A 27,457-nucleotide genomic window follows, 5' to 3' on the forward strand; every position below is an offset into this window, starting at 1 on the left:
AATGTGCAAACCCCACACGGACAATGACCCAGAGCCGGGATGGACAAGGCTTTATATTTGAACTTTACACTTTAAATTACATAATAAATTAAACACACACAGATGAATTATTCCCTATCAAAAATAAGCTAATTTGGCTGTCAGGGGATGTACAGAAATATAAACATTGTTCAATATATTATTCTTAACAGTAGCGCCAGGCAAACCTATGTGAAAATTTGCAGGAATCTTACTATTAATATTTATATGCATAGCCTGAACTGCCAGTGAAAGAGCATATTCTCTCTTTAACTAGCTGAATATTTAAATACGTGTGGCACTTGCTCCTTGTGTTAATTTATATTCAGCCTTTTCCACCTCATTTACTTTTCTTACGTATTCATATCCCAAACTTAGAAAAGAGAGAAAATGATCGTTTCCATATATTCTGAACGCATTCACGTTCTTAAAAAAAAACCTCTTCTCCACATTCCTTTGTGCAGATTCATCTAACACAACGGAACGATGAACAGAAATCAGAATCAAACCAGTTCCCATGGCAGCGAAGGCCAGACTCCACCAATAAAATAAGCCATTTCAGCGAGGGGGCAGCTGAAAAGGAGCTGTGTCCTACATAAGTGTCCAGTGAGCCATATGTATTCTGCGTGAGGTTTTATTCTTCCCGGGCAGTGGGAGAAGCTTCCAGTGACAATGTTCGACAGTAAAAGTCTGAGCAGAATGAACTGTCTGCTTCCCTTTGCAACTTTGATTTTATTGAGTGCCGTCACTGAAGGAGGTAGGAGTGATGTTGTGGAGATATTTATTCTGTTTCAGTTTGAATTGTTCTTTTGTTGCTTTGCAGAGCACTCTGAAGGGGATTGTACATCAAGCCTTGTTGGCCAAACAGTGTTCAACATATGCTTTCACTGTTGTATCAGCAACTTGGGATTCAAATCAATGTTTTCTTTTTGGGGACAGCTCAGAAACATCGATTTGTTTGTTGTGTAAAAAAAATTTTCAACTTTGAAAGACTTTATATGAATGTCTGGAAGGTGGAAGCCTAACGTTTTAAAAAAACAATGTCTCTCCAATTTAAAAGAAATAACAAGGGACAAAATGCTGTTTGAATATTTAATAATCCCTTGGTCAAAACGGTTGCCCACAATTCAGGAATGTTTTAATATCACAGGGCTAAAGATTCAAAATACTGTTTGACTCCCTTGAAATGTTGTCAGCTTTGAAGTTCCTTTGACACGATCGAGTCCTGGACTTTGTAAAAGTTTTATAATTTCCTGCTTTGTCATATTTCATTTATATTGGGGGGAAAATAAGTTGATTAATTGATTCATTTATTGTCACATGCACTGAAGCACAGTGAAAGGTATTTTTCTGCGGTCAAGGGAATGTACACAGTACGTACACAGTAGTGTAATAATAATCAGCAAAGTACACGACAAATTGTGATTGGTTACAGTGCGGAGCAAGGGCCTTTCTGCATTTCTGTGTTGTCCCCAATAAAGACTGCAAATGGATCGTGGGCTGGACAATTCAATAAGGTGAATTTGTCCTTGTGTTTAAATTTATCCAACTGATATAATGAGATTGCCAAGGAATAGATATGAATGTCCCAATTGTGATGTTTCATGAATATTTTCATATGGAAACAGAGGAGCTCGCTGTTGAATGTCCTTCTCAGCCATTTAAACCATGACCACAGATCAATATCAATCACAGGATTTTAAGGCAAAGAAACTTAATGTGTTTCATGACAATAACATTTCAAAGCCAGGGACCGATGTCTCGTGGCCCAAGGACAATTTAAAGAATTGTACAAAATTGGGTTGCATGATTTTTCAGGCATTGCTTTCTGCTGCTAAAATAAGTTTTCGTCCCTAACCTTTCGCTACTTAAGGGCCTTTGAGCTAATCACAATTTTCCCGGTAAATCTATGGCTGTATTTTAACATTTGTCATGCAAGAGTGCCTTTACTAAATGGATGTGTAAGCAATGTACCTTTAAGAAAACAGTGATGTCAGAGAGTGGGTGGGGCTCAGCTCAGTTCAGCCATTTTGGCAGTTTGGTTTTGCAGGTTTTTAGTTGCAGTTTAAAAAGCAGTGTGTGTGTCTGTGTGTTTCCAGAGAGCTGCAAGTTTTGCAGTTTAGTTTTGTAGTTGGAGAAAGCAGGTTGTGTTTGTCTGTGTGTGTCCAGAGAGCTGCAGGAAAAAAACAAGGTGCTGGAGCTGAAATCAACCAAGCTAATATATCTCTGCCATTCTACAGAAAATATATATATCCTTTAACCTGATGTGATACTGTTTAAAGGTGTTAAGTCTCTTGGAAGTTTGAAGGAACAATTGAAGGAGTTATTTACTATTGCAATATTTTCTGAGTTATCTTTGAAGTAAGGGGTGTTAAGAGATCCAGTGTTTATTTAAGATGTTAAGTTGAGTTCATGGAATAAACAGTGTTTGAAAACCCACGTGTCCATAATTGTAATACCACACCTAGGGAAAAAGCCGTGTGCTAGGAAAAGCAACAAATCCATTTAAGGGAGGGGTTGGTTGAACGCCATGATACATTTTGGGGTTCTGAAAACGCCCCGCCCATAACAATTGGGGGCTCGTCCAGGATAAAAGTCTATCTATTGGATTGGCTTTTGTGAACTTAAAGACAGTGAAGGATTGTTGCTTTTCTGGTGTGGTATTTTAGTTTAAGTGGGGAGAGTGTTGTGAACAATGGCTCTTTCAGAGGCTCAGAAGTTTTGGGGGTGGAGAATGTTACACGTAGTACCTTACGGACAGAAACGAAAGGCAGGCTGTTGGGTCAGGCAAAAACATTGCAGTTAACATTACCTGACAAAATGCGAAAAGATGAGGTAATTATCGCAGTGGTTAAGCATTTAAAGTTGCCTGAGATAGAGTTTGACTCGTTGGAAATGGCAAAAATTCAGTTGCAAATTAAACAAATGGAAATGAGAGAGAATTAAAGCGGCTGGAATACGAGAGTGAGAGAGATGAAAAAGAAAGAGAAAGAGAGAGAGAGGAAAAAGAAAGAGAAAGAGAGAGAGAGGAAAAAGAAAGAGAAAGAGAGAGAGAGAAAAAGAAAAGGAGAGAGAAGAAAGGAGAAAAGAAAGAATAGCCCTAGCAGAACAAAAAGAAAAAGAAAGGGAGATACAGATCAGGGAAAAAGATAAAGAGAGGGAGTTTGAACTTCAGAAAATGGCCATGAAACATGACAATCAGTTAAAATTGGCAGACATAAAGGGAAACGTACAGTTGGATGATAGTGATGAGGATAGTGAGACAGAGCGTCATAGTGGAAGGCTTGGTGGGAATCTATTTAAATATGTCCAAGCATTGCCAAGGTTTGGCGAGAAGGAAGTGGAATCCATTTTCATTTCATTTGAGAAGGTAGCTAAACAAATGAAATGGCCACAGGACATGTGGGTATTACTGATTCAAACAAAGCTGGTAGGTAGAGCTAGTGAAGTGTTTGCATCACTACCGGAGGAGGTATCTGGAACGTATGAGGAGGTGGCGAAATCCATCTTAAGTGCATATGAGCTAGTGCCTGAAGCTTACAGACAAAGGTTTAGAAATTTAAGGAAAGAATTTGGTCAAACATACATTGAAAGGCGCAAACAGAGTAATTTTGATAGGTGGATAAGGGCTTTGAAATTAGACCAAAAGTATGAAGCTCTCAGAGAAATTATACTTTTGGAGGAGTTTAAAAATTCAATTCCTGCTGTAGTGAGAACTCATGTGGAAGAACAGAGGGTTAAAACTGCGAGATTAGCAGCGGAAATGGCAGATGATTATGAATTAGTTCATAAATCAAAGATTGGTTTCCGACATCAGTTTCGGCTGGTGAGGGATAGAAACTGGGGACATGAGAAATACTCAAGTGGCAAAGGTAAAGGTGATCTGATGGGAGACAATAAAGAGAGTGTACCTCAGATTAAAAAAGAAATCCAGGAGGGTGGAAAAGAAATGAAAAGTTTCAGATGTTTTCACTGTAATAAACTAGGCCATGTAAAGTCACAGTGTTGGTGGTTGAAGAAAAGCACTGGGAAGGCTGATGTGGTAAAACAGGATAAGACAGTGGGGTTTGTTAGAGTGGTAAAGGAAAACCCAAGGGAAGCGAAAGGAGGTGCAAACGATTGTACAGCCTGTTCAAGAAGTAATTATTAAGAAGTTGCCAGATGTATTTAAAGAAATTTCTTGTGTGGGTAAAGTTTACTCATGTGTATCAGGAGGAGCAGGTAAAGAAGTCACAATTTTAAGAGATACAGGGGCTAGTCAATCTTTAATGATAAGAGATGAGGAATTATGTAGTTTGGGAAGAATGTTGCCAGAAAGGGTGGTGATATGTGGAATTTAGGGTGAGAGGAGTAGCGTTCCATTATATAAGGTAAGGTTGGAAAGTCCAGTGAAGAGTGGTGAAGTGGTAGTAGGAGTAATAGATACACTATCTTGTCCAGGAATACAGTTTATCTTGGGTAATGATATAGCTGGATCGCAGGTGGGAGTGATGCCTACTGTGTTTGATAAGCCAGTGGAAAATCAGACAACTGAAGTGTTGAAGGACAAATATCCTGGGATTTTTACAGATTGTGTAGTAACAAGGTCGCAAAGTCACAGGTTAAGACAAGAGGAGAAATCAAAGAGTGAAGATGAAGTTGAAGTGCAATTATCAGAAACGATTTTTGATCAGATGGTTGAAAAAGAACAAGAACAGGTGGAGGATGAGGCGGATATTTTTAGTTCAGGAAAATTGGCGGAGTTACAACTGAAAGATGTAGAAATAAAACAGATATATCAGAAAGCATATACGGAAGAGGAATCTGAGAGTATACCAGAGTGTTATTACCGTAAAAATGATGTCTTGATGAGAAAATGGAGACCCGTACATATGCAGGCGGATGAAAAGTGGGTAGAAGTTCATCAAGTAGTATTGCCGGTAGGGTATAAAAAGGAGGTGTTGCAAGTTGCACATGAGGTACCAGTGGGAGGTCATTTGGGAATAAGGAAAACTCAAGCTAAAATCCAGAAACATTTTTATTGGCCTGGACTACATAAAGATGTAGTTAAATTTTGTCAATCATGTCACACATGTCAAGTGATAGGGAAACCTCAAACAGTGATAAAACCAGCGCCCTTAATACCCATTCCAGCATTTGAGGAACCTTTTACAAGGGTCCTAATCGATTATGTAGGCCCGCTTCCTAAAACAAAAAGGGGGAATAAATATCTTTTGACTGTAATGGATGTGTCTACTAGGTTTCCAGAGGCCATTCCAGTATGTAATATTACAGCTAAAAGGATTGTGGAGGAGTTACTTAAATTCTTTACTAGATATGGACTACCCACAGAAATTCAATCGGATCAAGGAACAAATTTTACCTCAAGGTTATTCAAAGAAGTTATGAATAGCTTAGGAATAAAACAATTTAAATCAATTTTGTACCATCCAGAATCGCAGGGAGTGTTAGAAAGGTGGCATCAGACATTAAAGACAAAGTTGAGGGCGTATTGTCAAGATTATCCAGAGGATTGGGATAAAGGAATCCCATTCGTAATGTTTGCAATTAGGGGTGCACCTAATGAGTCTACCAAATTTAGTCCTTTTGAACTAATTTGTGGTCATGAGGTAAGAGGACCACTTAAATTGATTAAGGAAAAATTGTTGAGTGAGAAATTGGAAATTACACTATTGGATTACGTGTCAAATTTTAGGGAACTATTAAATAGAGCAGGTGAATTGGCTAGACAACATTTGAAAGTTGCACAAAATGTGATGAAACGAGTAGCGGACAAGAAATCCAAAGTTCGTAGTTTTGCCAGTGGGGATAAAGTTTTAGTGTTGTTACCAGTGTTTGGGGAGCCTTTAAAAGCTAGGTTTTGTGGACTGTATCAGATTGAAAGAAAATTAAGTGAGGTGAATTATGTGGTAAAAACACCAGATAGAAGGAAGACTCACCGAGTGTGTCATGTGAATATGCTTAAAAGGTACTTTGAAAGGGAAGGAGAGGAAAAGGAGTTTTTAATGATTCAAACTCAAAGTGACAAATCAAATCCAGATGACTGTGAATTTGTCATACCTCAAATTAAATTGGAAAATGAGGATGTTCTTAAAAATTGGGATGAATTGTTAAGTTACCCTTCCAGAGGAAAAATGAACTGACCTGAAAGAGTTATTGACATCACATGGGCAAGTTTGTAGAGATGAATTGGGAAGTACTAAAATGGCTATACATGATGTAGATGTGGGAAATGCTGTTCCTATCAAACAACATCCATATAGACTTAATCCTTTAAAATTGGTACAGGTTAACAGAGAGATTGAGAGTCTGCTGAAGAATGGCATAATTGAAGTGTGTTGTAGCCAATGGAGCTCACCCATAGTGATGGTACCTAAACCAGACGGTACCCAACGGTTGTGTGTGGACTATAGAAAGGTGAATGCAGTTACAAGTACGGACTCTTATCCTATCCCACGTTTGAAGGATTGCATTGAGAAATTGGGACAATCTGCTTTTATTTCCAACTTCCAGACATGGAAAGAACATTTAAAACATCGTATGGAGTTCTTCGATCGACTTCAGGAGGTGGGTTTGGTGATGAACCTAGCTGAAAGTGAATTTGGAGAAGCCCGAATCGCTTTCCTTGAGGAGTTTCCGTTATCCTCAAGACAAAGGGAAATAAGGTGATTTCTTTGCATGAATGGCTTTGACCGAACAGCTGCGCAAAAGTTTTGTGTCATGATTACTCCACTGGTGGAATTGCTGAAGAAACGTAAAAAAATTCAATGGACAGCGGACTTTCAACAGGCATTTGACTGCCTGAAAGCCGTGGTAACCAATGTTCCCGTATTAGAGAATTGCAAGGGACTCTGTGATCAGATTGAACTTAAGTATCTGATTCTGAAGCGAATTGCCGAGGAGTAGAGGAATGGATGGATCGTGCAGAGACTTTGTTCAAAGAGATTGTCAATCGAGAAGGATTTCGGTTAGAGGAAGAAGAGCAAAGAAAAATGTATTCTATTATTATGCCTGTTTGCGTGAGTTGTTTTAAAAAACGAAAATGTATATTTACTGTGTGCATTTCTTAGTGGATGGTGCAAAAGTGAAAAATGAAACCAACTTGAAGTTGATGGGTTTTTTTTCTTGGTGGGAGGTGTCATGCACGAGTGCCTTTAAGAAATGGATGTGTAAGCAATGTACCTTTAAGAAAACAGTGATGACAGAGAGTGGGCGGAGCTCAGCTCGGTTCAGCCATTTTGGCAGTTTGGTTTTGCAGGTGTTTAGATGCAGTTTAAAAAGAAGTGTGTGTGTCTGTGTGTTTCCAGAGAGCTGCAAGTTTTGCAGTTTAGTTTTGCAGTTGGAGAAAGCAGGTTGTGTGTGTCTGTGTGTCTCCAGAGAGCTGCAGGAAAAAAACAAGGTGCTGGAGCTGAAATCAACCAAGCTAATATATCTCTGCCATTCTACAGAAAATATATATATCCTTTAACCTGATGTGATACTGTTTAAAGGTGTTAAGTCTCTTGGAAGTTTGAAGGAACATTTTAAAGAGTTATTTACTGTTGCAATATTTTCTGAGCTATCTTTGAAGTAAGGGGTGTTAAGAGATCCAATGTTTATTTAAGATGTTAAGTTGAGTTCATGGAATAAACAGTGTTTTGCGTTTGAAAACCCACGTGTCCATAATTGTAATACCACACCTAGGGAAAAAGCCATGTGCTAGGAAAAGCAATCGACCATAACACATTATTCTCACCTCAAGTATCCAGTTTCCCAATGTTGAGGAAAAAATAGTCAGCACTTTGAGTTTTCGCAAAGGTCCTTTATTTAACACGAAGTTCGTGGAGGGAGTTAGAGTGACCACAGTCCTTCTAATTGTCCTCACCTTACAACAGTACAGCAGTACTTTATATGGTACAATAAGCAATATTTAGAAAAATGAGGCATTCCTTTGATAAGCCCAGAGACAGAAAAGCGAGCAGTGTTAAACAAGAGGCCTTGAATTCCTAGCCTACGAATAATAATTGTCTACTGTCAGCAACAATATGCAGCTGTGCACTTGTTTACATAGTCTGACCTTCTGCCTATTACATGCAGAACGTCTTGACTGAAATAAAGCTAATATACCCATCATGCTTTGCCAAGTGCCTATTGCTATGAAATATAGTCAAGAATACAGGATATTAAGGCAACTAATCCGCCAACTAAAATCCCTTCTACACCTAACAAGTTTCTAACAGAAGCAGGAACTGTTGCGCATAGGCAGATGGCAGCAGCCATTCATCTGGCAGTGTAATGCTGTGTATACCGTCACCTGTTGTGAAATAAATATAGTGCGAATGGCCTCCTTCAGTGATGTACGATTCTATGTTCATCACCACCATTGCCACATAGGAATTTTAGACCAATATTAGGCTATAAAAGGGTCACAATTTTAAAAATGCATGTTGTATCTCAAATACTCTGGGTGGAATTCTCCGTTCCTGAAGATAAGTGCCGGCGCCAACAGAGGATCTGCGGGGGTGTCACGGCGGGACAATCGGCGCGAATCCTTCACCGAATCCGGTACCAGTGAGGGACTAGCACCGGCGCCATGTGAAACACCCGCGGATCGCGCGGAAAACGACCGGAAAATCGCCGGGTTCCGGGCCACGCATGCGCAGGACTGACAAGCTGCATCGGAATGCACGCGCTGTGGGGAACCCGGGCCATTGGCGGCGGAGCATCGTGGGTGGGCGGCTGATGACGCGCCAACGGCATTGCAACTGCGCGTGGCATGCGTCGTGATGACGCCGATTTGGAGGCGGCAGAGTATCGCGAACTGGCATCAAACTGGCGCCTGCCCTGATTCCGGCGTTGGAATCCATTCTCCGCCCGATCGCCGATCCCGATTTTGGTGTAGGGCTATGGAGAATTCAGCCTTACCTGCTGGTTAAGTGTCTGTTCTTAGATAAAATTGTCTTACTTTTGTCCCAGTATTCCGAGAAGTACTTTTTCTGTCCACATGTAACCCAAAGAAAGAGATGAGTAGTTCTGCCCAAATTTAATTCTCTGTGGATTACTCTAGAGTTAACCTCCTTTTGATTACTAATGTTAAACACCTTTTCCATTCATCACACTTTTCAAAGATCAGGGGCGTGATTCTCCGGCCCCCGTCGGGTCGGAGAATCCCCGGGGGGGCGGCGCGAATCCCGCCCCACCGCCCCGACGCCAGCTGCCATATTCTCCGACGCCGGTTTCCGGCGGGGGCGAGGTTCACACCACGCTGGTCGGTGGCCGTTGGCAGTGGCCCCCCCGGCAATTCTCCAGGCCCCGATGGGCTGAGAGGCCATCGATTTTTGGCCAGTCCCGTCGGCGTGGATTAGACATAGTCCCACATGGCGGGACCTGGCAGGTAAGTCGGCTGGGGCGGTACTCAGGGGGAGCACGGGGGGATCCGACCCCGGGGGGCCCCCAAGGTGGCCTGGCCCGTGCTCAGGGCCCACCGATCTGCGGGCGGGCCTGTGCCGTGGGGGCACTCCTTCCTTCAGCGCCGGCCACTGTAGGGCTCCACCATGGCCGGCGCGGAAAAGACACGCCCCTGCTCATGCGTCAGAATATGCCGGTGTTCCGCGCATGCGCGGGGTCACGCCGGTCCTTTGGCGCATGCACGGACTCGCGCAGTCCCTTCGGCACCGGCTGGCCCGGCGCCAACCCCTCCAGCGTCCACCTAGCCCCTGGAAGTGCGGAGGATTCCCCTAGTTCCGGTCGGCCCGACGCCGGAGTGGTTCGCGCCGTTCTTGACGCCGGCGTCGGGCCATCGCGCCGAATCCGGAGAATCCCGCTGCAGATTCCAGTTGTCTCAAACTGTACTCATTAAAACGAGCTCACAAACTTAATTGTGGTTTGAATAAGAACTGCAAATCATATTTGGGAATGTCCAGTAGGGTGATGGTAGATGGATGTCATGAATGGGTTAATGTTATGGAAAGGAGGGGCGGGTAAATAGTTAAAATGTTTCATATGGATGTGCACGGTGCTTTTTTTTGAGATGCAAAGAAATAAAGAAAAAGTCTGACGACAGCACACATCCGTTAAAGCACTAGACAAGCTGGAGGCTTTGGAAGGAACTTTTTAAAAATAAATTTACCAATTCATTTTATCCAATTAAGGGGCAATTTTAGTGTAGTCAATCCACCTACCCTGCACATCTTTGGATTGTGGGGGCAAAACCCACGCAAACACGGGGAGAATATGCAAACTCTACACAGACAGTGACCCAGAGCCGGGATCGAACCTGGGACCTCAGCCGTGAGGCTGCAGTGCTACTCACAGCGCCACCGTGCTGCCTGCTGTGGAAGGAACTTGACTGGAAAGAAATACCAGCTGTGAATTGATGTAAGGATAAGAGCAAGGAGAGATTCCTGGTGCTGTTCAAGCCATTGATGAACAGCTGCCCCAGACTAAAAGGGCACCCGTCCCAATTCATCACTACAGGAATCAAATTTGGATTAGTACACAATGTAGTAGGCGGAGGAGCCCTTGAAGGTAATTTTGCCCTTTTATCTGATGTTTTAGCTGAGATTATTTTGTTTGCCCAATATGGTTCTGAACTGTCACAAAGACTGATGTCTTAAACTCGTAAATGTAAATGACATGCGATCAGAGAGATAAAAGGCATCGTTTTAACCTGATACATTAAAGTATAGGTTTGAACTGCACACATGGCCCCCTATCTATAATTCCATTATAATGTAGCGAATGGCAGAAATCAAATTGCTGAGTTTGCAACTGCAAAGATAAATTCTCAATTTGAGTCAATCATTATTCCTTTGAATTAAATTGCCAGCTGTCAGATTTCACTTTTTCAAGGTTGGCTTCATGTTTTCTGTAGGTTCCAGCGGATCTTTAGGGAGAGTCACGTCCCAATCAGAAACCAGCAGTGCAATCCCTACACAGACCGGCAACATTAACGTCCCAGCAATGACAGAGGATACAACTGTATGGGCACCTTCACCAGCTGAGGAGGAAAGGAACACCGGGGTGGCAAACAATAAGAAAGACTATGATGATGGTGGCGAAAGTCATGGCGGTTCCTCCAGTCTGACTTTTCCAGAGGTGACCCCTTGGAATACATTGAGGCGTAAAGTGGCAGTCAGGCGATCGCCGTCCTTGGCTAGAAGTGAGTCTGTGGTGTACGCTGGAGTGACTTCTGACGTAGGACACGTGCTGCTGTGCATGGTGGCATGTGCCAGTTAAAGAGCTTAATGGGACAAGGTCAACCAAAGCAAAATACTGGGGGGATGCTGGAAATCCGAAACATAACCGAAAACACTGGACAGGCTCAGCAGGTCAGACAACATCTGCAGGGAGAGAAACAGAGTTTAGGGGAAGAATTGTAACTCCCAAAACAGCTGGGTTGAGGTCAGGTGGCATGTTCAAATTCTAAAAACAATCTCCAAACCAACAACAACCTGTTGTTACGGCGCCTGGGCTAGTGCGCAATCAATTCCAGTCCCACTTGATCCGGAGTGGCAACAAAATTGAAAATAATAAACAATTCTTAGAAAAACACCCAAACTATTTGGCTCTTGACTGCCCAATAACTACAGTCACCAGGTTTGTAAATTTAAACACAGTTAATGTTATCAATAATTATGATTAAATATGCACCAAATACAACTGGTTAACTATTATCCGATTTCTAACATCCCCCCTCCCCACACTTACACTCACCCCATCCTCTACACACACACAAGACAGACAAACACAGAGGGGGAAAGAGGAATGTAAAATCATTTTTAAAAAAAATTTAAAGTACCCAATTCATTGCTTCCAATTAAGGGGCAATTTAGCGTGATCAATCTACCTACCCTGCACATCTTTTAGGTTGTGGGAGCGAAACTCACGCAAACACGGGGAGAATGTGCAAACTCCACACAGACCGTGACCCGAGCCGGGATCGAACCTGGGACCTCGGCGCCATGAGGCTACAGGGCTAACCCACTGCGCCACCGTGCTGCCCTGGGATGTAAAACAATGAGTACGAGGATAAGGGTCTATTTCAGATGGTGGTCTTCTAACATGCATTCTTTCAATTTAGGCTTTCAGTTCGAGGTTTTTGTCTTCAGTCTGGAATTATTTTCACAGTAGGTTCATGCAGCTCAGTTTCAGAAATACAGCAGCTTTTGTTGAGAAAGAAATAGAGAAAGAGCAGCTTCTTTCCTCTGAGCATCTATGACTCCAACTGCCCTTCCTTGGTTCTTTGAAAAAGAATCATACCACTCAGACAGGATCCAATCACCGCATGTTACCGGGCAGAATACAGCCTTTTGGGCAATTTATTAGCCACCAGCCAACCAATCGATCTGAGTCCCACCAATCTCTCGGGCGCCGGAAAGTCTGATTTCCGCTGCCGAAGGCTAGTACAGTGTTCTCTTTTGTAACTTTTGAGCTCCTCACTTCCCTGCTCAACTTAAAGGTATATGTCCATTAAGCACCATGAATCAAAAGGTTTAACAGCAAAATAAAGGAAGAGGCTGGTGTATCTGTGGAACCTATTGCCGTAGAAGCCTGTGGAGGCCAAGTCACTGAGTGCCTTTAAGTCAGAGATAGGGCGGCACGATGGCGTGGTGGTTAGCACTGCTGCCTACAGTGCTGAGGACCCGCGGTTCGATCCCAGCCCTGGGTCACTGTCTGTGTGGAGTTTGCACATTCTCCCCATGTCTGCGAGGGTCTCACCCCCACAACCCAAAGATGTGCAGGTTAGGTGGATTGGCCACATTAAAATTGCCCTTTAAGTGGAAAAAATAATTGGGTACACTAAATTTATAATAACAAAAAATAAGACAGAGATGGTGGTCTTCTAACATGCATTCTTTCAGTTTAGGCTTTCAGTTCGAGGTTTTTGTCTTCAGTCTGTAATTATTTTCACAGTAGCTTCATTCAGCTCAGTTTCAGAAATACAGCAGCTTTTGTTGAGAAAGAAATAGAGAAAGAGCAGCTTCTTTCCTCTGAGCAATTACAATTGGGGGAAGGGTAAATACGATGTTGTCAGACAAGAATTGAAGTGCATAAGTTGGGAACATAGGCTGTCAGGGAAGGACACAAGTGAAATGTGGAACTTGTTCAAGGAACAGGTACTACATGTCCTTGATATGTATGTCCCTGTCAGGCAGGGAAGAGATGGTCGAGTGAGGGAACCATGGTTGACAAGAGAGGTTGAATGTCTTGTTAAGAGGAAAAAGGAGACTTATGTAAGGCTGAGGAAACAAGGTTCAGACAGGGCGCTGGAGGGATACAAGATAGCCAGGAGGGAACTGAAGAAAGGGATTAGGAGACCTAAGAGAGGGCATGAACAATCTTTGGCGGGCAGGATCAAGGAAAACTCCAAGGCCTTTTACACATATGTGAGAAATATGAGAATGACTAGAGCGAGGGTAGGTCCGATCAAGGACAGTAGCGGAAGATTGTGTATTGAGTCTGAAGAGATAGGAGAGGTCTTGAACGAGTACTTTTCTTCTGTATTTACAAATGAGAGGGGCCATATTGTTGGAGAGGGACAGTGTTAAACAGACTGGTAAGCTCGAGGAAATACTTGTTGGGAAGGATGATGTGTTGGGCATTTTGAAAAACTTGAGGATAGACAAATCCCCCGGGCCTGACGGGATATATCCAAGGATTCTATGGGAAGCAAGAGATGAAATTGCAGAGCCGTTGACAATGATCTTTTCGTCCTCACTGTCAACAGGGGTGGTACCAGGGGATTGGAGAGTGGCGAATGTCGTGCCCATGTTCAAAAAAGGGACTAGGGATAACCCTGGGAATTACAGGCCAGTTAGTCTTACTTCGGTGGTGGGCAAAGTAATGGAAAAGGTACTGAAGGATAGGATTTCTGAGCATCTGGAAAGACACTGCTTGATTAGGAATAGTCAGCACGGATTTGTGAGGGATAGGTCTTGCCTTACAAGTCTTATTGAATTCTTTGAGGAGGTGACCAAGCATGTGGATGAAGGTAAAGCAGTGGATGTAGTGTACATGGATTTTAGTAAGGCATTTGATAAGGTTCCCCATGGTAGGCTTATGCAGAAAGTAAGGCGGCATGGGATAGTGGGAAATTTGGCCAGTTGGATAACGAACTGGCTAACCGACAGAAGTCAGAGAGTGGTGGTGGATGGCAAATATTCAGCCTGGATCCCAGTTACCCGTGGCGTACCGCAGGGATCAGTTCTGGGTCCTCTGCTGTTTGTGATTTTCACTAATGACTTGGATGAGGGAGTTGACTGGTGGGTTAGTAAATTTGCAGATGATACGAAGATTGGTGGAGTTGTGGATAGTGAGGAGGGCTGTTGTCGGCTGCAAAGAGACATAGATAGGATGCAGAGCTGGGCTGAGAAGTGGCAGATGGAGTTTAACCCTGAAAAGTGTGAGGTTGTCCATTTTGGAAGGACAAATATGAATGCGGAATACAGGGTTAACGGTAGAGTTCTTGGCAATGTGAAGGAGCAGAGAGATCTTGGGGTCTATGTTCATACATCTTTGAAAGTTGCCACTCAAGTGGATAGAGCTGTGAAGAAGGCCTATGGTGTGCTAGCGTTCATTAACAGAGGGATTGAATTTAAGAGCCGTGAGGTGATGATGCAGCTGTACAAAACTTTGGTAAGGCCACATTTGGAGTATTGTGTACAGTTCTGGTCGCCTCATTTTAGGAAGGATGTAGAAGCTTTGGAAAAGGTGCAAAGGAGATTTACCAGGATGCTGCCTGGAATGGAGAGTAGGTCTTACGAGGAAAGGTTGAAGGTGCTAGGCCTTTTCTCATTAGAACGGAGAAGGATGAGGGGGGACTTGATAGAGGTTTATAAGATGATCAGGGGAATAGATAGAGTAGACAGTCAGAGCTTTTTCCCCGGGTGGAACAAACCATTACAAGGGGACATAAATTGAAGGTGAATGGTGGAAGATATAGGGGGGATGTCAGAGGTAGGTTCTTTACCCAGAGAGTAGTGGGGGCATGGAATGCACTGCCTGTGGAAGTAGTTGAGTCGGAAACATTAGGGACCTTCAAGCAGCTATTGGATAGGTACATGGATTACGGTAGAATGATATAGTGTAGATTAATTTGTTCTTAAGGGCAGCACGGTAGCATTGTGGATAGCACAATTGCTTCACAGCTCCAGGGTCCCAGGTTCAATTCCGGCTTGGGTCACTGTCTGTGCGGAGTCTGCACATCCTCCCCGTGTGTGCGTGGGTTTCCTCCGGGTGCTCCGGTTTCCTCCCACAGTCCAAAGATGTGCAGGTTAGGTGGATTGGCCATGATAAATTGCCCTTAGTGTCCAAAATTGCCCTTAGTGTTGGGTGGAGGTGTTGACCTTGGGTAGGGTGCTCTTTTCAAGAGCCGTTGCAGACTCAATGGGCTGAGTGGCCTTATTCTACTCCTATACGTTATGGTCTTGTGGAAATAAGGGAATCAACAGGAAGGGCCCTTACACTGTCCGGTTCAAACTTTATTAGGGATGGGATAGAAAGGACATGGTACCAACCCATTCCCGGACATAGAGCTGAATATAATAAGGCTTGAAACCTCACTTTCAACCTGCTTCACATAGTTTCAACCTGAAGGCCTCAGAAAACAGATAGTACAAGGGAAACCAAGGCAGCTTCAGGAAAATTAAGTGTTTCTCCAGCACTGTTTCATTGACCAGGAGCAGAAGTGCTGCTCCGCAGCCCTTACCCCGCAGGTTTACCTCCTTCCCTGTACTCAAGACACTTCTCCCAATTAGAACCTGCGCACCCCCCCCCCCCCCCCCCCCGCACCCCCCTGGTTGTTTTCTGGTTGTTTTATAATACACTCAACAGATTGCAAACCAATTTAAAAATAATATTTTTATTAGAGATTTTCAATTTTATAATAAATTTACCACAAGATCCATATTAACACCGCAGACGATGCACAAAAATGTTCAAAATCGCCGACATGGTGTTGAAGAAGGAGATCCAAAAGCTGACCACTTTGGGGCAAGACCAGAACATATGTATGTAACTGGTCGGCCACACGAACACCACTCCTGTCTCCTATCTCTGGAAAAAAAATCACTCAACTTAGTTTTGGTCAGGTGCACCATGCACCGCCTTGAGCTGGATTCGAACAAGCCACGCACATGAAGACATGAAGTTCACCCTGCAAAGGGCCTCACTCCACACCTCATCCTCCACTATAAGCCCCAGCTCCCTCTCCCTTTTCGCCTTCACTCCATCCGCCAAGTCCGAGTCCTCAGCCACAATTCGTCCATAAATACTAGATGTGCTACCCACTTCCGACTCCGCCAGCCAAAGTTTCCTTTCCAAGAGGGACGTCCGCTGTGCCTCAGGGAATGAGGGAAGGCCACCAGCATAAAATTACTTATCTGGAAGTACCTGAACAAGTTCGCCCCTCCCAGCTCAAACTTGGCCGACAATTCCTCCATGCTGGGAAACCGTCCCTCTATAAACAAACCCCCGATTCTCTCTACTCCCTTCCCTTCCCACATCCTGAATGTGGTGTCCAATCTGGACGGCTCAAATAAATGATGGGTACAGATCGGGGCCAGTCTTGACACGGTTCCAAGCTTAAAGTGCTGCCTGAATTGTCTCTATATCCTTAAAGTGGACACGACCGCCAGGTTCAGGGAGTACCTGGACAGAGAAAAGGGAAGCGAGGCTGTCACTGACGCACCCAGACTAGATCCCTAGATCCCTTACACAACCTCGCCTCCACCTGCTCCCATATAGAACCTGGGTGCAAAACCATTATTAACACTGCGCAGTAGGCCCAGCTGGTTTGACCTACCAATAGATCACCATGGTGACCCCATACCTCAGCTCAAGCTTCCAATATGTGAACGGTGGCTTGTTAAACAACAGCGGTAAGAATTTCACGATTTAGGACAGCCCCCCACCAGAACCAATTGAAGGGTCCCTGCACTTTCTAGAAGGTTCTGGCCAACCTATATGTCGGCATGTCAACTACCAAGTATCCTATCCCAGCTCAAGTCCACACCACAATAAAAAACTTTAATAAATGTAGTTTTAACCACTGAATAAAGTAATGATTGTAACCTTTTGTTGGTTTAGTGTTTTTTCTCAATATCACCAAATTTATTGCATATAGAAATTCTTCCCACAACATGCATTTACTTTTTAAAATATAAATTTAGAGTCCCCAATTATTATTTTTTTCCAATTAAGGGGCGATTTAGCATGGCCACGTTAAATTGTCCCTTAATTGCAAAAAAAATAATTGGGTACTTTTAAAAAATAAATTGCTGATGCAGGTAAGTAAACGTGTTGGTTCTTCAAGCCGCGAGCAATGATATGCTGACTGAAAAACTGCAGTGTGAGGCAACAAGGTAATGAGAACCAAATCTCTTGAAAGTCAGTCCAAATCCTGTTATTTTGCATCTCAAAAGTTAAATGGATTTAAATTGTTCTTTTCTTGCAGCTTATTAAGTATTTACGTTGCCAAGTGCACTGCTCTTTTTAACAATAGAAATCCCAATAGTCATGTTGCTTGATGTTAATGGAATTTCTCAGCTAAATGTGGGCCGATGTGCAATCAGTTTTCAACGCAAATGAGCTCGAAGCTATTCAAGTCTGTGGTGTGTGTCTGTCAGGGTTTCCTTGGATATTCAAATGAGCACAACATTACTGATTCACCCCTCAATGTGGCAAGACCAGTACAAATGAGCCAGATTTTCTGAAATAGTCCAAAGCTAAAAGATGCTGCCAGAAAGTGCTGGAAAAGCCAAACTACTCACTAACTATTTAAATTCCTGGATGCTCAGACTTCCATAGGTTCAAACAAGTTCCTTCTAATCAATTAATAGTTAATTGTGAGCTCCAAATAGGATTTAAGCCCAGTACCAATAGCCGTGTATCATCCACAGAATCCCTACACTGTAGAGGGAGGCCATTCGGCCCATCGAATCTGTACCAGCCCTCTGAAAGAGCATCATACCTAGGCCCATCCCCACCACCCTATCCCTGTAACTCCATAACTCCATCTAACCTGGACATCTTTGGGCACTAAGTGGCAATTGATCATGGCCAATCCATCTAACCTGCACATCTTGGGACTTTGGGGAAAAACCGGAGCACTGGAGGAAATAAACGCAGACAGGGGGAGAACGTGCAAACTTCACACAGTCACCCAAGGCCGGAATTGAACCCGCGTTCCCAGCGCTGTGAGGCAGCAGTGCTAACCACTGTGCCACTCCCATCTACTCACTCACTTGCCATGTGCATTAAGTCATTATTTCCCCTGAAGTGCTGTGCATTTTGCACAGTACTGCTGAATACTAACACCAAGAATCTTCAGGTCAGGTGGAGCATAGAACTAATCTGGACTTCTACCTTTGACTAATCACTGCTTATGTTGCCAATTTGTTTTCTACATTACTCATGGAATTCTGATTTCACATATAAATGCAATTCCCTTACCAAACCACTATGTGCCTTTGGATGAGTCCCTGAATGCCACGTGTTTATGGTCAATTTCATGCTATTAAATTGCCTCTGCTGGGAACAAATTTAAAACTCCCAAATATGTTATTTTGATGAATTGGAAAAGCCATGAGAAGATTGCCTTTCGATTTGATATGACCCTGTACCAATTTCCATGTAAAAAGTCAATAGAGTGGATTTTATGAACTTATGCTCCTGATGTTTAATTTAATGGACAGAAAGTGCAGTGGGACCCTTGACATCTGTGTCTAAATGTGTACCAGGAATATTAGATCTACTCTAACGTGTTCGAGGTCTGCTCGAATCAAAGCTTCTATAGCAGAAATCTGAACATTTACCCCTGTGTAAAATGTTACTTTAACTTTAAGTGAGTTCTCTGTATTTTAACTTTATTGCTGCATTGTTTGGTAATGACAGTAAACAATTGATTTATGCGTAATTTGTTGCAAAGTAGATTTATTTTCTTACGAATAAATGATTAATTGGGCAGCTGAGGTTAGAGAAGAATGAAAGTACTCCAGGAAATCCAGTGGTTTTACTCTGATGAAAGAATTTTGTGCTAAATACAATTGTCATAAATCAGTAGAATGCATTTGTAAAAATAAATTTTGAGTAGCCAATTCTTTTTTTCCCAATTGAGCGGCAATTTAGCGTGGCCAATCCCCCATTCTGCACATCTTTGGGTTGTGGGATCGAACCCAGGTCCTCGGGGCCATGAGGTAGAATGTATTTTTTTTTAAAATAAATTTTGATTACCCAATTAATTTTTCCAATTAAGGGGCAATTTAGCATGGCCAATCCACCTAGCCTGCACATCTTTTCGTTATAGAGGCGAAACCCATGCAAACACGGAGAGAATGTGTAAACTCCACACGGACAGTGACCCAGAGCTGGGATCGAACCTGGGACCTCAGCACCGTGAGGCAGCAGGGCTAACCCACTGCGCAACCGTGCTGCCCTTTCTTTTGCATTTCTGAAGGCTAACTCAAAGAGGCTTTCAGTGACAAATAAACAAATCTAAGAGCATCCCTTACTAATGCACAGCTGTTCCAGTAAGAGGTACACGTTCAGTGCGTATGTGGTTTAGGTCCCCCTTCATTAAAAAAGAAAATGAAAGGGCAGCACGGTGGCGCAGTGGGTTAGCACTGCAGTTTCACAGTGCCGAGGTCCCAGGTTCGATCCCGGCTCTGGGTCACTGTCCGTGTGGAGTTGGCACATTCTCCCCGTGTTTGCGTGGGTTTCGCCCCCACAACCCACAGATGTGCAGGGTAGGTGGATTGGCCACGCTAAATTGTCCCTTAATTGGAAAAAATGAATTGGGTACTCTAAATTTATATATTTAAAATGAAATAACACCATGATAAAATCACATTTGCAGAGTTTGTTAGTCTTTTAAAAAAGGATTCATTTTTCCATTGTTGTTCTTTCCTTCATAGCCCTGAAAATGGACCTCACTGATGATAACACCTTTGCAACGATCAATCATTCATCAATCCTCATTGATCACCTCCAGGATCTGCTGTATAATTCCAACTCCAGCGATGTCATGTTGAAAGTCTACACAGGTAACTCGGATGAAGTCAAGGTGTTCCACGCACATCACCTCCTTCTCATCCTGCAGAGTGATGTCTTTGAGGAACTCTTGCTGAATCAAAGTGTTACTACACTTGTTTTACGGGAAACAGCTGAATGTGCTGCCCTTTTCGAGAAGTTGCTCAGGTAGGTAACTGTGGCTGAGGTTGTTGTATTGAAACATAACCACTGTGAATTTTCTAATGGGTTTCAGGCTCACTGGAACTAACTGAATGACACATTCAAAGTTAGCAGCCTGTAAATATGGTGACGCGGTGCCCGGAATTTGAGTGTTAATTGGCTGGCTAAGCTGCAATGTGGCAGGCAGTAGGTTTGCAGACATCTCCGAGCTGGATGTGCACCACCTGATCCAGCACTCTGTGCAATTGTTGTTTTGCTTAAATTTAGAATACCCAATTCATTGTTTCCAATTAAGGGGCAATTTAGCGTGGCCAATCCACCTAGCCTGCACATCTTTGGGTTGTTGGGGCGAAACCCACGCAAATACAGGGAGAATGTGCAAACTCCACACGGACAGTGACCCCGGGCCGGGATCGAACCTGAGACCTTGGCGCCGTGAGACACTGTGCCAACCACTGCGTCACCATGCTGCCCTGAGACGTACATTCATATAGCGCCTTTCATAACCTAGGGATGCCCAAATTCTGTTTTCCCTTCCTTGTTACTGATTCTCCCTCCCACCCGCATTGACCCCACCCCACCCCACTGCCATAGATGTCTGCGACATGCTATTTCATTTTATCTGAGACACCTGCTCAATCAATCATCAACAGCTTCACGGTATAAAAACGTCATCAAATGTCCTCAGCGCAAATGAGAATTTGAACAATTTTCCATGTGGTAAATCTTAAAAACTACAAATGAAAGGTTTACACTTTTTTTTGGGGGGAGGTGGATTTCAGCAGGGGCGGAGATTCAAGGGGGAGTCTCAAAACAGCTTTCATGCTGGCGTGATTTAGACCATAAGACCATAAGACATAGGAGTAGAATTAGGCCACTCGGCCCATCGAGTCTGCTCCGCCATTCAATATTTTCTCATCCCCATTCTCCTGCCTTCTCCCCATAACCCCTGATCCTCTTATTAATCAAGAATCTATCTAACTCTGTCTTAAAGACACTCAATGATTTGGCCTTCTGCGGTAAAGAGTTCCACAGATTCACCACCCTCTGGCTGAAGAAATTCTTCCTCCTCTCAGTTTTAAAGGATCGTCCTTTTAGTCTGAGGTGGTGTCCTCTGGTTCTAGTTTTTCCTACAAGTGGAAACATCCACTCCACGTCCACTCTATCCAGGCCTCGCAGTATCCTGTAAGTTTCAATAAGATCCCCCCTCATCCTTCTAAACTCCAACGAGTACAGACCCAGAGTCCTCAACCGTTCCTCATATGACAAGTTCTTCATTCCAGGGATCATTCTTGTGAACCTCCTCTGGACCCTTTCCAAGGCCAGCACATCCTTCCTTAGATAGGGGGCCCAAAACTGCTCACAATTCTCCAAATGGGGTCTGACCAGAGCCTTATACAGCCTCAGAAGTACATCCCTGGTTTTGTATTCTAGCCCTCTTGACATGAATGCTAACATTGCATTTGCCTTCTTAACTGCTGACTGAACCTGCACATTAACCTTCAGAGAATCATGAACAAGGACTCCCAAGTCGCTTTGTACTTCTGCTTTCCGAAGCATTTCTCCATTTAGAAAATAGTCTATGCCTAAATTCCTCCTTCCAAAGTGCATAACCTCACACTTTTCCACAATGTATTTCATTTGCCACTTCATTGCCCACTCTCCTAGCTTGTCCAAATCCTGCCGCAGCCCCCTTGCTTCCTCAATACTACCTGTCCCTCTACAGATCTTTGTATCATCTGCAAACTTCGCAACAGTGCCTTCAGTTCCTTCTTCCAGATCATTTATGTGAACCCTGCTCAATTGTCCCCGCCGCCCCCTCCAATGGCGTAATGGGGTTCCTACCATGAAAGTTTGGGAACCCCCAATGCCATACATTAATATATACTCCGTGGGCATCCCCATTGTATTGTCCTTCCATGTTGGTTTTCCCCGCCCCCGCGCAGTGTTTACAACAGGAGAACAAGTTTTGTATAATGGAAAGCTGGTGAACGGCACTGCACAGTTAAGCGCAGGCCCCCCAGGGAGGAGAGTGCCATGCATGGGCAGTACCGTGGCAGTGCCCAGTCACTGCCCCGGCACTTTGTTAGGTGATGGGTGTGGTGTTCTTTGTGTTGCTTATTTCAGGATGGTTGGCGTAGTGTTCACAAAGACCACATAATAGCTTGAACTTAAACAAAGCTATAAGTTATTAACACTACTAATTTGGATTCAACACATACTCCTGAAGAATACACAGTTGATTAATAACATTTTTGTTTTATAAATTTTCATTTTTTCCAATTAAGGGGCTATTTAGCGTGGCCAATCCATCTACCATGCACATCTTTTGGGTTGTGGGGGCGAAACCGACGCAAACACAGGGAGAATGTTCAAACTCCACACGGACAGGGACCCAGATCCGGGGTCGAACCTGGGACCTCGGCGCCGTGAGGCAGCTGTGCTAACCCACTGCGCCACTGTGCTGCCCTGATTAATGACATTTAACTGCACTAATCTACAGCTAATCTTAATACTGATATAGACTATGATCTGCTGGGCAGCACGGTGGCGCAGTGGGTTAGCACTGTGGCCTCACGGCACCGAGGTCCCAGGTTCGATCCCGGCTCTGGGTCACTGTCTGTGTGGAGTTTGCACATTCTCCCCGTGTTTGCGTGGGTTTCACCCCCACAACCCAAAAATGTGCAAGCTAGGTGGATTGGCCACGCTAAATTGCCCCTTAATTAGAAAAAATGAATTGGGTACTCTAAATTTAAAAAACAAACTATGATCTGCTCTCACTTGCACTATTTGTACTTCTGACTCCCTCTAGCTAACTCCTGCACACACTCTCTCCACAAGGCTTAGCAACACTGCCTTATATAGTTGTAACTGTAGCTCCCTCCAGTGGCTACTCCCGACACTTCATTAACCCTTGAAGTTCCTGTAGCTATGATAATTCCACAATGGGGGGGTGGGTCCATGTGTCCATGGGGAGGGGATTCTTTTACTTCTGTTATTTTGGGACAACCGTCAACAAGGTGGGAGGGGGGGGCCCGATCTCTGGAAGGCTGTTGTGCTGGTAGGGCAGGCTCATTCAGCGTGACATTGTGTGACCCTCCTTCAGGATATTTTTTGATATGGTGGGAAGCCACGCATCGCTTTTCCCGCCTGAGTTGGCACTTAGGCCGGGATTCTCCGTTGCGGGTCCACCCCATTACCGCTGTTAGTTTGGGCAGAGAAATCAGCGCCCAGTCAATAAACAGAAAATTCTGCCTTATACCATTAGTCGAGGCATTTAGGATGTGCCATGCGAGCTATTCTGCGAGTGGCATTCTGGCTGCACCTTCTGAGCTTGAAGTTGCCTTAGCAACAGCCCCACAGCTGCAGAGGCAATTTTGAAGGCGTAAACCTTTATAGTGTGTATTCCCTGAGTGTTTCAGTCATGAAAAAAACCCAGACTGCTGAAAATATTCATCGGAATATGTTTTATTTCAAAAAGTTGATTGTTAGGAATTATGCGGAAGACAAATAAAATATTTTGCCATAGTCCCAGATGACCATCCTTTGAGGGGGAGGGCTGACTGGTGGTGAAACCTGAGGATCATCACACCTCAGGCGAGGGGCAAGGTTGAGAAGGCCTTATTCATGAATAACCTCAGCCAGAACAGGGATTGAACCCACGCTGCTGGCCTCGCTCTGCATCCCAAACCAGCTGTCTAGCCAACTGAGCTAATCCGGCCCCCAGTGTTATTCGAGGCACTGCAGTGTAGTGGAAATAAATTAAGTACAAGACATGTAACAGGAAAACTTTGCTTTGATTTCCAGATACTTGTACTGTGGCGAGATCACCATTCTTTTGAATCAAGCTGTTCCTCTGCATAGATTAGCCAGCAAGTACCATGTTGGTGCCCTGCAGCAAGGCATTATTGAGTACATGAGCCAACAACTTGCCCGTGCATCTCCCCGGGGTCATGTGGTCAGCTGGTACCACTACTCGCTCAGAATAGGCGACGAAAACCTGCAGGAAAGATGCAAGCAGTTTCTGGCTTGGAACATGTCCACTGTCATTCACAGCAAAGAGTGGCAAACCACTAGCGACGACCTGATGATCGCCTTGCTTCAACGCTCTGACCTGGTCGTGGAAAACGAACTGGAGATTTACTACGGAGTGGAGGAGTGGATAAGGAGGAATCAGCCTGATATCATGGTGGCAGAGACCGTTCTCAAATCAATTCGCTACACCATGATCAGCCCCCAGCACCTGTTCTACATTCAGAAGAAATCGTCCATCATGAACGAACATTACAGTTCGATCCACAACTTGTTTTTCCTTGCCTTCCAATTTCATTCCACCACCCCGCCGGTGTTTGCCAAATATTTCAATGTCAATTGTAGCCTGTTCATACCAAGAAATTATTTGTCCAGTTCCTGGGGTTCCCAGTGGGTGATCAACAACCCAGTTCGGGACGACCGCAGTACAAGCTTCCAAACTCAACTGGCTCCAAGTAATTATGATGCCAGCAAAAAGGTGACCTGGAACGCCCTCTTTTCGCCAAGGTGGCTGCCAGTCAGCGTGAGGCCCTCTTACACTTATTCAGGCTATGGGGCAGCCCGGGCCTTCAGCCCTGAAGATAGTAGGCCAAGGATAATAATCACTCCATCTACTAACAGTGTCAGCTTTGCAGGAGTCAATTTTCAGAAAACGATTCTAGTGCGGGTGAAGCAGGATGGCAGGTCGTACGTGAAACACATCTACGATTTTCATCAAAGTACTGAGGAAACGGGTGACTTCCTCCTCCAGGCTGATCTCCAGAAGCCTTCCTCAGAGTACCTGATTGATAAATCCCTTCATCTTCACATTATCATTAAACCAATTTACCAATCATTGATTAAAGCAATAAAATGATTCTCTTCTCTGGAAGAGGTGAGTCTAAAACAACCTCAGTAAATAATGGCTAGTGCATATAACAGAGTATAAATCTGTCCTATTAAAAAATCCCTTGTTTCCTGAAATGTATCAGGACCTGCCCCACTCTTGTTACGGAGAGCCCGAAAATCCTCGATTGATCTCATTGACACAATCCGTCCCAGTCATGTCTTTCAGCAACTTAGCATCTGTTGATAATCAGACCAGGACTAGATAGTTTGTTCCATAGAAAATAAGAGATGTAGCACTACTGCCTCACGGCGCCGAGGACCCGGGCTTGACCCCAGCACTGGGTTACTGTCCGTGTGGAGTTTGCACATTCTCCCCGTGTTTGCGTGGGTTTCGCCCCCACAATCCAAAAAGATGAGCGGGATAGGTGGATTGGCCACGCTAAATTGCCTCTTAATTGGGAAAAATGAATTGGGTACACTAAATTTATTTTAAAAAAGAAAATAAGAGATAGATGGGAGTCATTACTAAAAACATCGTAGCTGAGATACCTCAGTGATTTATTATTATCTGAAAAATTAATCACATTCCATTCCACTCACCTTTATAACTTACATAAAGATGTGGAAATAAAACTCAAGCTATTTGTGGCTTTCTATGAATGGCAGCTTTAAAAAGAAAAAATTTAGAATACCCAAGTCATTTTTGCCAATTAAGGGGCAATTTAGCGTGGCCAATCCACCTATCCTGCACATCTTTGGGTTGTGGGGGCGAAACCCACGCAGACACGGGGAGAATGTGCAAACTCCACACGGACAGTGACCCAGAGCCAGGATCGAACCTGGGACCTCAGCGCCGTGAGGCAGCAGTGCTAGCCACTGCGCCACCATGCTGCCTGTGACTGGCAGCCTTTTGAACTCAGCTCCCAGAGGCCGTGCAATCACACAAGATGCCTCTCGCGAGGTTTGTGGCGCTCAAACTGCCTGTCGAATTCCAACGGAATCTCGCGATCTGGATGTTGCCCTCACTGGGCGTGGTACAAATCAGCATATTTAAATATTTAAATATGCATTCGCCGGATTCTCCCAGTGCCCAGGACCTATCGGTCATGCCTGGGTGACCTTGCCAGGGTGTCATTTAATACTGGTTTCCGCAAATGTGAACCAGGCATAATGGCACCTGGGGGAAAGGTCTCCCAGGCCATTAGAGACCCCCCCCTCCCCCGGGTGGTCAGGAATGGGCCAGGTGGCACCCCGGCCCTCACTCTGGCACCTGGGCATCTTGGAACTGCCAACCTGGCATAAGCACTGCCTGGGTGCCAGGCGGGAAGTGCCAGGGTGCTTGGGTGGCAGGTTGTCACTGCCAGGGATCGGGCCTGGGGGTTCTTACCAGGCGGGGGCGAGAGGGGGTGAAGGGATATTCTTTGGGCGCACCCCAAGCTTTGGGAGAGCGGGGAAAAGCGGTCAAAAATGGGGGAGGGCCTGAAGGGGAGGGGGGGGGGGTGCAGATCAGGGCATCCTTCCAAAATGGTGCCCCGATCTGTGAGGCACCTTTCCAGCAGAAAATTACACCAAGTGCGACCTCGACGGAGTGAAACTCCCCAAGGCCAAAATAAACGGCAAAGTACCTTTGAATAGCAGGGTGTTTTTCTGCACTGCAGCCTCCAAGGAACATACCGCTAAACGCACTCGAAACCAGACATTGACATTTTTTGGTTGAATCGCACCCATAAAGTTACCGAAATGTGTTACAGGGGTGTAACCCCAATGAGAGTTTTCTGCTTTTAATGGCAGTAAGATTGGAAAAAGGTGACAGCTCAACACCTTCTAACGTGTGCATCTATATAGGATGTTCCTGTTATAGTGTCCATTTTAGCACCTGGCTTGGCCAAGGACTTAACAGTTGCCTAACGTATTAAACAATATACAGACCATATTGTGTGTTTTTGCCTAAACTCAGTCTGAATGAATGGGAGAAAGATTTGTCCAGTAGCTGGTGTGTCATATGTAACGGCAGCTTCTTCAAGCCATGCACTTCAGGTTCAAAATGCAAGAAAGCGTGAGACCATCAAGGCCGTGATTGTTCATATGGGCAAAACTCAATTTGCGTTGCAGTTTGCAAAACATCAAGGCCAGGATATCCGCTCCCCGCCTCTGAGGTTGGGATTCCCACCAGACCCGTTGCCCTCTCCGCTCCCCTGCCACCATCCACAGTGCGCTACACACTCCGCGCCGGCAGGAACATGCAAAAAGACAATTCTAATTAATCTGAATCTGCTTAACGGGCTGGAAGCTCAATCTGGGCTCCCACTCCCCCGGGGAAGCTCTACCCCTCACAACTGGGAGTCACGCGGGCGTGATTTGGTACAAGTCTTTACAAATGGGGCTCAGATGCCATAGCTGTTGAGGGGGT

At 44.4% G+C, this 27,457-nt stretch overlaps 1 protein-coding gene across 2 annotated transcripts; it reads left to right on the plus strand.

Moving 5' to 3' along the window:
* Positions 1 to 575: 575 nt before the first annotated feature.
* On the plus strand, positions 576 to 26,486 carry btbd17b (BTB (POZ) domain containing 17b). 2 transcript variants are annotated; one of them, XM_072483603.1, is made up of 4 exons: positions 576 to 775; positions 10,871 to 11,158; positions 19,911 to 20,193; positions 23,995 to 26,486. In XM_072483603.1, exons 1-4 carry the CDS (start codon positions 691 to 693, stop codon positions 25,073 to 25,075), a joined length of 1,737 nt encoding a protein of 578 aa, XP_072339704.1. In that variant the 5' UTR covers positions 576 to 690; the 3' UTR covers positions 25,076 to 26,486. The 2 variants fall into 2 exon arrangements, with proteins under 2 accessions (XP_072339704.1, XP_072339705.1); XM_072483604.1 differs by lacking the exon at positions 10,871 to 11,158.
* Positions 26,487 to 27,457: the final 971 nt, after the last annotated feature.

The sequence above is a fragment of the Scyliorhinus torazame genome, chromosome 18, assembly GCF_047496885.1.
Source record: "Scyliorhinus torazame isolate Kashiwa2021f chromosome 18, sScyTor2.1, whole genome shotgun sequence".
NCBI lineage: Eukaryota > Metazoa > Chordata > Chondrichthyes > Carcharhiniformes > Scyliorhinidae > Scyliorhinus > Scyliorhinus torazame.